This window comes from Bombus flavifrons, chromosome 13, assembly GCF_040668555.2.
Source record: "Bombus flavifrons isolate JBK064 chromosome 13, iyBomFlav1_principal, whole genome shotgun sequence".
Classification (NCBI taxonomy): Eukaryota; Metazoa; Arthropoda; class Insecta; order Hymenoptera; family Apidae; genus Bombus; species Bombus flavifrons.
This window is the reverse complement of record NC_138454.1, coordinates 11,724,864-11,738,162: the sequence shown is the minus strand read 5'-3', so window position 1 is coordinate 11,738,162 and position 13,299 is coordinate 11,724,864. Positions and strand designations below refer to the sequence as shown.

The 13,299-nt window shown below is 30.4% G+C and overlaps 3 protein-coding genes and 1 long non-coding RNA gene across 4 annotated transcripts; 1 reads left to right on the top strand and 3 right to left on the bottom strand.

Moving 5' to 3' along the window:
- Positions 1 to 65: 65 nt before the first annotated feature.
- Positions 66 to 845, top strand: LOC138186393 (ADP-ribosylation factor-like protein 16). Its single transcript, XM_069126244.1, has 2 exons — positions 66 to 405; positions 508 to 845. The coding sequence occupies exons 1-2, from the start codon at positions 199 to 201 to the stop codon at positions 826 to 828; spliced, it is 528 nt and encodes a 175-aa protein (XP_068982345.1). The 5' UTR covers positions 66 to 198; the 3' UTR covers positions 829 to 845.
- A 69-nt stretch (positions 846 to 914) lies between these two features.
- On the bottom strand, positions 915 to 5,829 carry pic (DNA damage-binding protein pic). The gene is made up of 5 exons (XM_069126242.1): positions 5,529 to 5,829; positions 5,306 to 5,454; positions 2,280 to 5,005; positions 1,774 to 2,170; positions 915 to 1,704 (listed from the first exon to the last, which is right to left on the bottom strand). The coding sequence occupies exons 1-5, from the start codon at positions 5,596 to 5,598 to the stop codon at positions 1,621 to 1,623; spliced, it is 3,426 nt and encodes a 1,141-aa protein (XP_068982343.1). The 5' UTR covers positions 5,599 to 5,829; the 3' UTR covers positions 915 to 1,620.
- A 1,081-nt stretch (positions 5,830 to 6,910) lies between these two features.
- LOC138186392 (protein HEXIM1) lies at positions 6,911 to 8,567 on the bottom strand. The gene is made up of 2 exons (XM_069126243.1): positions 8,186 to 8,567; positions 6,911 to 7,971 (listed from the first exon to the last, which is right to left on the bottom strand). The coding sequence occupies exons 1-2, from the start codon at positions 8,417 to 8,419 to the stop codon at positions 6,940 to 6,942; spliced, it is 1,266 nt and encodes a 421-aa protein (XP_068982344.1). The 5' UTR covers positions 8,420 to 8,567; the 3' UTR covers positions 6,911 to 6,939.
- A 2,357-nt stretch (positions 8,568 to 10,924) lies between these two features.
- On the bottom strand, positions 10,925 to 12,815 carry LOC138186394 (uncharacterized). The gene is made up of 2 exons (XR_011174872.1): positions 11,853 to 12,815; positions 10,925 to 11,769 (listed from the first exon to the last, which is right to left on the bottom strand). It is a non-coding gene; the product is annotated as an uncharacterized LOC138186394 (long non-coding RNA).
- Positions 12,816 to 13,299: the final 484 nt, after the last annotated feature.

Here is a 13,299-nt window from a genome sequence, read left to right as displayed (position 1 = left end):
TTTTCATTTCACAAATGTTATTCTAGATTTTTATAATGGAATAATCAATTGATACTAATATAACAAATAATCTATTCTCTATAGAAACACGTTTGTTAAATCAATACGTTTCTGTACATATGAATTTCATGTTTCATGATCAATTTGCAAATGCATAACAAGTTCAATGTTGCTTCAATAAGTATAATAGTGTAAAAGATGTGTCTTTGTCTTGGTCCTGTTAAATCGGGTAAAACATTTTTAATGAAACGGTTACAAGGAGATGAAATAGATAATGCGACTCATACTGTTTCTACGAATGGCATAAATCTTTTTACAATAAAAAATAGTACCGGAGAATTTGATATGATTATTAAAGAAATAGGTGGTAGTATGGCACCAATATGGAAACATTACTTTGAAAAGGTAAATCTTTTTTTCAAAAGGATTATGAACAATAAAAATATATAGGTTGAAAATTTTAAATAAATCTTCGATAATTTTCTAAGTTATTATTCTGCTTTTTAGACACGGAAGCTCATTTATGTAATAGATACAAGTAATCTTTGCCAAATAAGCGCCGCAGGAGTATTACTTTACTCATTATTACTCGATCCTAGACTGCGAAATATAAAAATCGCATTAACATTGAACAAAATGGACCTTTCTTATCGTCAAATGCGCAACGAAGCCTTACTTATACTTCATTATTCACGTTTACAAAAGGAAGCTACGCAAGAATTATCTATATTTGAAACTAGTGGAATGACTGGTCAAGGTATCGAAGAATTAAGAAACTGGTTGTTTGATCCAACCACTTTAAAATCTGCAATAAATGCAAGCAAGTAAATTTAATATATATATTATGAAAAAATTTTATCAGAAAGTGAATATTTTTTTATTATTTACACTCAATGTTACAAAGATATAAGGATTCTACATAACTTTTCAGCAATTAACACCGATATAATTGTAATATAAATCATTAGCAAATCTTTGTCAAGTTTTACAATTTATTACGCTCAAAAGTGGAAGTATTATCAAAAGTGAAGTTCATTAATTGAGCGTATAACATTTTTATAACTTGACGTCAATGTAACTGATTATTAACTTAAATAGTCTTTAACACTTTAAGACATTTAAAAACAAAAGATAATTGTCGCAGTCGATCAAAAAGTTTTTAAATTCATTTAAAATAAGTACTATTTAAATAAATGTTATTAATTATTATAAGAAATACGTTATCTTCGATATCACAATTATTAAAATATCGAAATAGGTGTACACACTGACGAAACAGTAATTGAAGCGCGGTTTTGTCAATTTGTATGAATAACAAATCCTTAAAATAAGTTCAAAAACTTTCTGACCAGTTTTCACATATGCATATATAAATATTTGAAGTAAACTGTTATTAAAAAATTAAAGTACAAGAGTACAGATGTACATAACAAAGTATCTTCACAAGAATGGAAGAAAAGAAAAATGTATTTTCCTACTTTCTTGTACTATTAATGATAAATAGATAATTGTATATAAATTTTTTAATTTGTTACCCAAACATTTAAGATTTTTCTTATCAATCTATCTGTGAGCTTTTCAAAATATAATAAACTATACAAATCAGCCAAAGAACTACATCTAATGTATTCTTGTGAGGTCTTCTACTATTTTTACAAGATCATCCACTGTTGCTTCTTTTTTCATGCCACTAGGATCGTCAATCTATAAAGGAGAAAATGAGTTAAAAGTACAATAAATTATATATATAATTCAAGAAACAATTTTATTTACCATTAAACCACTCGCAACGTCTGCCATTTTATTAGGACTCAAATCAAGAAAACTTTCAATTAAATCTCCATCTATAAAACCTTCACACTGCTCGATTTTTAATTCGGTGTTAAAACTTCTCCAAAAATTGTGTTCTATTTTACCGACGCTTTTTATTACACCTGTTAATCTTTCTTCAAGATTTCTTAAGAATTCATAAAACGTGAATGGAATTTGTGTGACTAAACCAATCGCTCCGCTAACAGTTCCAAACAATACACAACCTTGTGTAGGTGTACTTGATTCACCTAAATTTTGCATCACTAAAGATCCATGTCGGAAGACGTTAACCATATCACCTAAATGAAATTGTCCAACTTCCTGCATTTGTTGTCTTTCATCTTCTGAAGTAGCCGCACTAAAATAGATTTTAACTTATTATCTCATAATATTAATAAATATAAACATTTACTTTCGATACAAATTTATCTTTTTATTTAAATTAATTTTAAAAATTAATGTCTCACCTATCTTTCTGACAAACAAATAGATTGAAGCAATTTTCAGCACCTAAGAAAGTATCATCATCTAAAATTTCAATAGCAGTCATCCAATTTGGATTATAATCTCTTGCTATTTCTTCAAAGCAACCTTCCATTGTTTTATATTGCAACAAAGTGAGAGATCTCATAAGATCTCCAACTAAAATGAAATCTCCTTTTGTTTTCAAGTAAAGGGCAATGATATTATTAAAGTGGCTGCATTCTAATCTGAGTTCCTTCTCTGCTGTCCATTCAAATAAACGAACAGTACTGTTGATACTAGCAAGAAGTTTTCCATTGAATTCAGTTAAAGAATAACACGATCCTTTGATCTCTTTTTCTGCTACTTGCGTAAGTTTTCCATCACTCCAGTGATATAAAAGTATTCTACCCATCTTCGGTTCAGTTTCATCTGGATGAACAAGTGCAGTTCCAACTATATAATAGGAAGTAGGGTCTTCACCTAATTTCGTTGATATCAATGATAGTGCATATTCAGTAGGCATTAACATATGTGCATGTAAAACTTCGAAAGTATGTTGATCAATAATGAGTAGATTATGTACTTCAATTTCTTGGCAAATGTCACTAGCTGTATGTCCTGTAGGTTTATTGTAAGATGCAATGTGACTGCTGCTAGATGTTGAAGCTGCTTGTGTAGATGCAGAATGTCTTACAATACTAACACCGCTACTATCCTGGATATCAACACGCATCGTTATTACTCCAAATGTTTGAGAACTTTCCTGATAAGCAATTCGTCTCGGTGATTCCCCGAGAGGTACAGTCCGAATATGTAATTTTTGAATTTCATCGATTGTTCCGATTGTCACTGTACTATCGGTTGCTAATGCTAAACTATCCGGATATGATTCTGCATTTAGAGAACACATATGATTTACTTCCTTTAGGTTAACGTTGCTGAATACTAGTTTGTGATTTGACGAATAAATTACAGTAGGCCTATCGGAACATGCGAAAACATTAGTGGTGAATAATGATCTAAAAGTTCTTAAGACCGTCGGTTGCGTACCTAAGGTAACTTTCTTTTTGTCAGAAAGTATACCATTTTGTTTATGTAAAGTAAAGTAATACATGCTGCCATCTCCAAGAGCACAAAGCAAATATGTATTACCTTCGAAACATGTCATTAAAATAGATCTAGGTATAATTTCACCACCGAGTAATTCTTTGTTAATTTCTTCCAAGGCAGGTAAAGTTAAGATACGAACAGAAATATGTGTCCATAAACCTACCGCTGCAATTTTTGCTTCTGTATGACCATCCAATGGAGATATATCTAAACAAGCAACTTCATATTGTAAAGTAGCAAATCCTTTTGGTACAATTTGTCCACATGAAATTTCCATATAAAATAAATCATTTCCAGTAGCACAAAGTACCTGTGTGCCATTGCAAGCAACTACACTAATAGTTCTTTTATTCTCTGGTTCCCATTCAGAAACAACTGTTTTAGTTTCATGTGAAATTAATCTGGCAGATGTTGGTGTTATCTGAATAAATAAATCATTTGTAACATTACCAGTATGAAAGGTTTGTTCATCGGCAACAAAGCCTGGAATATCTGTTTCTTCAACTTCTTCTCCATTTAAAGTCAAAATTCTGGTTTGTCCAACAAAAGATAAGACCAAGGTGTTGTCAAAATTACCACCACCAACTTTTAATGCCCACATACCTTTAATACCTGGTAAATCTATGCTTGCATGTTCTTCAATACCTATTCCATTTCTAATAATTCTAAGAGAACCTTCCTTAAAAGCTCCAGAACATGTGACCATTTGTCCTTGTCCCTGTCTTTCAAGATCAACTACTGCCATGTCAACTATGGGTGCCAAATTAGTGAAAGTTTCCATTGGAACACAATACGAACCATTTTCATCTGCTTTTGTAATTAATTTAACTAACTGTGAATCACCCAATCTACTACCAACAAATATTACTCCATTATCTAAATATGTAATACATTCAGGTATGCTAATTTCTCCTAGAAGTTCAACCTTAAGATCTTTCACTACTTGTGTACCATCTGGTTTCTTTTCTTGTTCCACAAATAACATAAACAAATGTCCAGCCATATCTCCTAACAAATATCGAAGTCCTTGATTATCAACTTTAGCATAGCATGTAATAGTACTCTGTTTTATAATAGGAGGTACAACTGCAACATACGTGTTCCCATCATGGTACAATATACTTTCTTGGCCTATTATTATTGCACCACAAATAGGTGAAGGTACAGGAATGACTATCATAGCTTCACGTTCTACATTGTCCTGTCTCCAAGGTACTTTAACAAATTCTTTATCTCTTAAAGAAATTTCATGTGTTTTGACATGTCTTCCATTAATATCTTGGTGAATTAGAATCAAAGTGGGATTAGCACATCCATGAAGAAAATTCACATCTTGTACTTGATGTTCTTCCATACGTATTGATGATGCTTTTAATTCTGGATTGTCTTTGTCAAGAGGTATAATTTTAAAAAGACCATCATACAATCTTAAACCAATTACACGTGCTTTAGGGTCAATCACAGCTTTGATTCCTGTTTCAGAAGCCTTTCCAATACGATCTGCTACATTTCCATGTGCTTTTGTTATAATTTCTATATTTTCTCCTTCTCCAATACATTCCAAAATCATAGCATTGTAACGTGTAGTTAAAAGAAACAATAGATCTTTTTTCTCATGCTGCAGAAATATATCATAATTCATTAATTATATATTAAATCATTTTATTGTGACTTAAAATTCATGCTAATGTATCAATACATATATGTACTTTTATGCATCAATGAACCCATGCATGAATCAAAGATAATTAATTCTTTGTACACGTACAAGGTTATATTACTCTCAATAAAACTATTACAAATACGTATTCGGTAAAATATATGAATTTGATTGCATTAAATATTAGCATAGAAAACACAAATAATAAATAGGATATTTCATGAAAGTTATAAAACAAAGATACTAGTATAACCTTACCGGCGGCCTAAAAAACTTAACGACTGCAATTTTCCCATAAATTCCAACTTCTTTCAGTGGTCTTAACCCCTCTGGAGTAACAAGATATATTTCTAATCGGACATTTTTTGCTAAGATGAGATTCAAATCCGTAGGCGAAGTAAAATTACCTTCATACGTAAAAAGAAAATAATTGTTTATCTACGTAAGTAAAAAATTTTGTTGCACATCTATTCCTACTTACCTGTCACACATGCAGTGACAGCTGTAGGCTTGTGTGCCGTTACCACATAATGATGAGACATCGCTTTCATAATATTTTGTCCAACAGCAACTTTTGGAAACTTGTTAATACTTCAACCATAAGATATGACCAAACCAAACACTGGCCTTGCGTGCTTTTCAATTTCACGCGCCACGAAGTTAGCAACGTTTCACAGTGTATTAAGCCTGGTTCACAATAAACACAAGGTCGTGTTTAAAACTCCTTTCAGTAGAAGTTACTTCTTCCATTATTAATTAGGCAAATTATACATACATACATATACATATATGTATATAGTTTAATTGAAAACATATTCATAAAAAAGATGTGAAAGTATGTATGCTATATTCAATTACAAAAAATTGTCAATCAAATGTTAAAAATTTTCTATTATTTAAATTCACTTTTCGAAGATATTTTTTTATATAATATTTCATATACCACTGTTTTAACAAATAAAAGAAATCAATTTTTACAATACATTTTACAAATATATCTTACGATAATAACAATGTATTTATTCAACTTTTATGGTGAATTATATTCTACCATAATAAAACTATCCCATAATCACTGAATTCATATTATTGAAAATCATTTTAGATGAAGCTCATTCATTTCATTTCTTTGAGTTAAGTTTCAGGAGAATGATTATAATAAAAAAAAAAGAAATTTTCAAATTTATTAAAAATTTGAAGTGCAAAATATTTTTAATATATATTTTTAATATATATTTTAAATATATTCAGACCATAAACTAATATCTACCTTGATACCTTAAATTTATGCAATTGTACAATATCACATTATTTGTAACATTAATTTACGTCTTTGATTAAATCTAGTTCTATAATTTATTAGTTAATGATCTGTGAACCCCAAATTTATAATTTGTACCAGCAAATGGCAGTTCATTGAAAATTATTAAATGATAGGGTTAGTAGATAATTCAAGTGCATCGTAATTAGTACTAAATGAAGATAAAATACCATTGTAGAGAATACAACACAAATATACAACTCTTCTGCAAATTTTATCAAGCACATAACAATCTAGTCTGCACAGATATAAATTTTACTCTTCCGTAAGATTAGGTATGTATTTCCTACTTCATTACACATATTCAAGTTTACACAAAACAGTCTTAAAAGAAACATGGGAAGTAAGTCGTAAGGACACATTCAAGGATAATCTAAGGTTACATATCTAGTATCAGGAAGAGGATTTTTTACTGCATAAGTGCAATTGTATTGCATTTAAACCAGTCTTGTTTCCTAAATTGGTAGGATCAAAGCAAATATGCAGATCCAATGACATGTTTAATATGACTTGTACGTTAACTCTTAAAACATTGAATAGACTTTCGTACGTAAAAACAGCTCTTTATAATTTATGTAGGGAGACCATCCATTTTTTGAACGTTTACATGGCCATTTGACAGATTAACTGGAGTCATAGATGCCTTAGAATTGTCACTTGAGCTACTATCACAAGTATCACTTTTACTATCAGTACTAGACACAGAACTATCTTTTCTTTGACTACTTTTACTTCTAGAAACATATCCCATAAGTTCCGAAGAAGAGCTAGAATTTGGAAGGAGACAACTACATCTGCTTCTATTCCCATTACTTGTACTATCACTGTCGCTTTCGCTATCAACACTCGAAACTGGACTGCTGTGCCTCTTAGCTCTCAATGATTCATTTTCCCGTTTTAACTGTTCATTCTGTTGCATTAAATCATCGATCCGTTGCTGACAGATTTTTAATTTTTTTGCTGATTCTGAATCTGTACTACTACTGTTGCTTTCCAAGTCTCGTTGTTCTGTTTGGTGGAAGTTTTTACCACGTAACCGTTTTGTCAATAAATCTACTTTTGCTTCTAATTGAAGATATTCCTGTATCAGTTCTGATTTACTTAATGTGCTTAATCTTTCAGCATGAAGGTCTTCATACGCAGTTGAGAATTCCTTTGTTAAAAATTCTTCTTCGTCTTCTGGAGACGAATAAAAATAATCTTCATCAGAGTCAACACTGAAACTAGAATCTCGCGTACGAGTAGGGGCTGATGGTTTTTGAAATGTAGCAGGTAGTTCTGAAGATGCAGCTTCTGAAAGCTTTTGGTCAAGATCTGGAAGATCACTGTGATCATCCATAAGAAACTGTGTGGTATTATATGGTGCTGGAGGTTGTCTACCAGTTTTTGCCAATCGACCTCTAGATCTATATCGCAGCTGTTGTTGATATGACAACTGTTGTTTAGAATATGGTTTTAATTTTCTATGCTTAGGTTTACCTCTACGAGTTTTTCTTTTTTTCGTTGCAATATCAATTCCATCTTCATATTGACCTCCCTCCTGATCTCCACTACCACTACCACTTTCAAATTTTCCAGAATTTTTTACTAATAACTTATGATGCTAAAACATAAAAATAATTACATTACTCTCTAATATTCAATTTTTTAATTATCTTATTATATATTATGCTACATTATACTATATACATGCAAGTGTACTATATTAAGAATATTAAGATTATTTAATACGGTCAGCTTTAATTGAATTTCATTATAAAAATAAATCTGAAAAACTAAAATTAATAAATTAATAAATTCGAAAGAAAGTATCTTACGGTTTTCTTATTGATATAGTCATTTCTGTTGGCATTTTCGCCAGTAGAGAGCGACACTTGTTCCGTAACAGGCAACGATGACGCCGCAGGCGTCGGCTCTGCTTGTACGCCCTTCACGTCATGTACTTTATCAATGCCGCCCGACACTTTCTCCATTACAGTTTTGACATCATGATTCTCCATATTTGTAATATTAACCAGAATTCGGTGATTTGCAGTGGTACTAGCACTCATTACCGTTTAAAAGCACTATCTGACTCACCAATACCTCCCACTCTCGTTTTATGAATCGTACACCATCACTGCAAATAGCGACTGAATCGCCATGTTTGATTTGTCCGTGATTCCTAGCGATAGCGAAGCGCGACGTGTGCTAACGTTTCAGGAGGAGTAGGGAGTTTGTTCCAAAAGGTGGGGCAAATGTATTTGTTCCCACCGAACCCCCCGCCATTTTCGCTTATCCTTTAAACACTGCTCCCTGATAGACTATGGCGACTCTTCACTTCCATACACTGCACCCCTACACTCTTTATTTAATGTTTATTGTCTAGAGTGAACGATAAATGCACACGGCAAGTATACTTTATCATCATAGTATTTCAGAAAAATTGGGTATTTCAATGGTTGTATGTTTCAAGAATATACTTAAGAATCACAGAGAAGCTAAATCAACTGACTATCAAGATAAATCATTTTGTTCCTGAAAATGTAAGCACTAATAGTAAGTACTAAAATGAAGTAATATATCGAAAATAGAGTTGATCGATTTAACTTCTGAGTGACTCATATTAGATTGTATAAATGAAATTTGTTATAATTAACAATTCAAGTTTTAAGTAGGTGACTATATTGTAGGAGGAATGTAAAAAGTATCGTACTTTCTAATAAATTGGAAGTCTTTTCAAGTCAATTCCTCGCGATATTGTGATTTCGTTGTTTGTGGCTCGAAGTTCAACACTCACGTTATTCAATATGTTCCCTGTATATCTCTGATTCTGTAACTTCGCTAAACAAGAACCTTTAATTTTTAGTCAGCACTCGATCGAGTCAGGTGAAATGGGCATATAAGTCGTAAATAGAAAGTATGAAGTTGTTTTTTTACATAAAATTGTTCATAGTTAATTACAAGTTTAATAATGTCTCTACTACTTTTAGGTGAGATGTATATATATGTATAGTATGATTGCAAGAGTGTATGTTTGTGTGTATGTATACATATATGTATATGCATGTAAGTACATGCTGTTTTCTATGCTACGACTGAAATGATAGCAGTTTTATATCTTTTTAATGCAACGTAATTTCGCTGTTTATTACCAATGACGCTTGATCTCAAGAAATTTCCGGAACATGACGTATATATTTTTAACATAAGCCCCTGACACATCAAAAATAAGTTTTTTTTATATATCATCGGAATTGTCCAATTATTTCTTTAATTTTGTAACATACATAAGATGATAAAATAAATCACCTCTATTTATAAATTACAATTTTTACGAGCGATAATTTTCTTCTCGATTATCTGCAATTAAAGTAGAAATTTAATCGAAATAGCGTGAAAGTTTATAATTCATAAAAGAATGACTTGAGTAGCAGGTAACGAGGAGGTAAAACGACGTAGCTAAATTATTTACTAAACCGAAGTTATACATATTGTGTTTGGTGCGGTACAGATATGTCGACCTACTTTACACATAGTTACATATAATTGTCTTATGGCTTATTATACACATTCAATTCCATACTTGCTATTGAATTGATAGCTAGATACAGATTTCTTTTCGCACATATCGTATCTTTCGATTTAATAATATCAAAATATCGTCGATATTTTGTTCACATCATAAGTAGTTTTCATATTTCAAAGTAAATCTTATCGAGCCATTATATGATCTCTCCCTAGTTAAAAGTTGCATGTTTCTCAACGTGTAAGTACAATATTCAGTAAGTAACATTCCTGCAGGTTATACGGTACAATTGACAATGGTGGAACATCGGGCAGGAAGTATCAAACATAGAAATATATTTAGCAATGTTAATTTGATGAGATATCCTCTCCAACCAAGCGACATTTTGCTAATCGCATACTTGTAGATACAGACCTGACAAACGAACGAGAAGTTTTACTTACTTCGGGAAGTGATAATAATAAAAGTTACGTTATAAACGATTTTCTTTTCTTGTTCAATATACGTATTGACTTTAACTGTTTATACATCTGATGTTATATGATTCGAAATAATGAACCTTTATAATTTGACAACATGAAAAATAACATAGAATGTTCATAAACGGCTCGCCTCTTTGTTCTTTCACATTTAGTAAAAATATAAGTGTCCAGAATCTTAGAAATGAAATCTGTAACTGAACTGGGTACGTGTATGTAAATTTATATTTTCATGATCACAGCTACAGAAATAGAATTTCTGTACAAATAGGGATTTGTGTTTCACTTTTTAAATATTATGACGAGTTCCTTACTTTGTATATTTTATAAATTTGTATGTATTCCAAATGTTTCTGCACATTTAAATTCTCCATATCATAATCATAGTTTTAATCATAGCTAATATACTCGTATTACGTAAGTAAGAAATATATTAATAAATTTTCATATTTTAACGAATAAAGATACATTATTTATGTATTTTTTATGCAATTATTGATCTTGACCGTATATTTACTTACATTCAATCTGTTTTATCGTTCTAAGGACGCTTCCGAAATAAATTCGTCTTTATCATTCGACTTAACGTTAATTAAATTTACATACACGATTAAGACAATTTTCTCAATTAAAAATAAGCATGAGGAACAAAACGAGATAATCACGATCGGAATAAAGATAACATTATACTGTGAGTCATCACTAGTTGCGCATAATTGATGATTTATGGAAATTAAAAATATTTTAATATTGTTGATGCCCAACTTTCCGACAATTTACACTACGATTTTACTTATTATATGTTTTAACACGTAACAATGTAATATGATGTGTTTTTCGATGCATTACTATATATAGCGTATATGTGAACCGTTCAGAACTCGTATACTAATCACTTCCATAAATTAAAAAATAGAACAATGTAATGATACTATAAACATTATTTCTTTTTAATTTGCTCAGGAATTTACGATTATTTATTTTATGTTCTTAGAGTGGAGACATAGATATATATTATTAAACTTATACTTTATGAAATTAAACACCAATAAAATTAAAAAATGTATAAAAAGTGGAGGTGAAGTTTGGCTTTTGAGAAGCTTATATGAGAGAGTGCATGCAATACAATGGAATGCACATACATATCACAATTCAAGAAGGAAATATGGAATAACATACGTGACTAGCGCAACTATAAATACGTCCTCTATGCAGGAGACTCCTGTGCCACCTTGTTCAGAATTTTCTTCTTCAGATACTCTTTATGCTCAAATTACTATTTGTAAATATTGTGCGCTTGAATTGGTCATGTGATGGATAAAAATACCAAATATCCATATATGCCCATTATAATATAGATATTATGTTGCATCATCGACAGACTGTCGTTGTGAGGTACATATAGATTGAGTAACTGTTAAGATTTAGTTTAGGTTTATTAGTAAATAAAAGAAAGAAACTATAAATTAATAAACTCTTTTATATTTTCATACCTACTTTTTTAAATAAAGTAAAAGTTATATATAAATATACATTTTTCTATCATCTAAGAAAAGAGTGGATCATTTAGAAAATTCAAAAATAGAGACTTGTTGGTAATTTTGCGCAGCGTTTCAATTATAATATCTAAGAATAACAGAAGTTGAAAAATTATGGATAGGTGAATAACAATAAGCGTTTAAAATTATTGATTTGTTTTGCCATATTACATAATCTGGTTAGTATTTCTCCAGTATATTAGATATATGTATGTAAATGCGTTTCTTCCATGCGTTATCTTCGTTCCAAACCTACTTTCCGTTGTAACTCTCTCAATATGTGTATGTAAATGCACTCTAGTGTAAGAAACACGGAGTGTTTTGTAGCTAATCACCATGAATCGTATGTCACAGTGTTGGATAAGTTACATAGAGAATACATACTCCATCCGTTCCTTTTAAATCGTATTGAAAATATACCTTCTACTTTCCTGTACCTCATAACTTAATTTCAGTTTACGTAATTATAATTACAGAAGACATCAAGCATGACAAATTTTATGCGCGTAATTGAATTTCGTGGGATTATTCTAAAGAATACGGGGTACTCGACTATATTTCGCTATCTCCTATCGTAATGTGGAAATTAATTACTCGAATCTTAACATAGTAATTTGATTCCTTTTATTTCAATTTATTGTAATTATATATTGTAATTATGTATGTAATTATATAAATATATTAATCCGAAAAATATAAAAATTAAAACATTAAAACAGTTTGAACTATCTTACAGTTTCTAGAAATTCGGTTAGGTGACAAAAATGGTTGCATATATATGGTTGCAAAATGCATATATATGCATTAGCTCATAACGGATAGATATAAAATCAACAACGATAATGAATTGTAATTAAACGTATGTCGTCACTTCTCAAAATGTTATTATTACATAGATCATAGAAGTGAAAAGTAATTATGAAATTTAAATATATATAATAAATTATAAATTAAATAATATATATAAATATTTTACCAACTAATTAATGAAGTTATAATTGTTCATAGTGTAGAGATATATACAGTAGTTTTTATGCAATACTTACTGAATAAAAATGTTCAGTAGTGCCCTTTTAAATATTTTCTTTAAAAGTTGTATCAATGTAACAGCGTTTGGTGGAGATCAGGTCCAATAGTAAGTATTTATGTATGCGCGCGCATACAAATACACAACTGTATACGATGTACAATGTACAACGTACAAACTCTAATTTATGTTGAAACATAAAGCATGGATGGATATAAGCATGTGGGTACTCACGTTTTACAAGAGATTTTAATACTTCACACATGCATCAGCGTTTATGTACATATATACATAATCTATATTATAAATATCTATAAATATATTTGCATATACAGTGGATGTAGAGAAATGTCTAAATGCTTAGGTTTGTATAAAATAT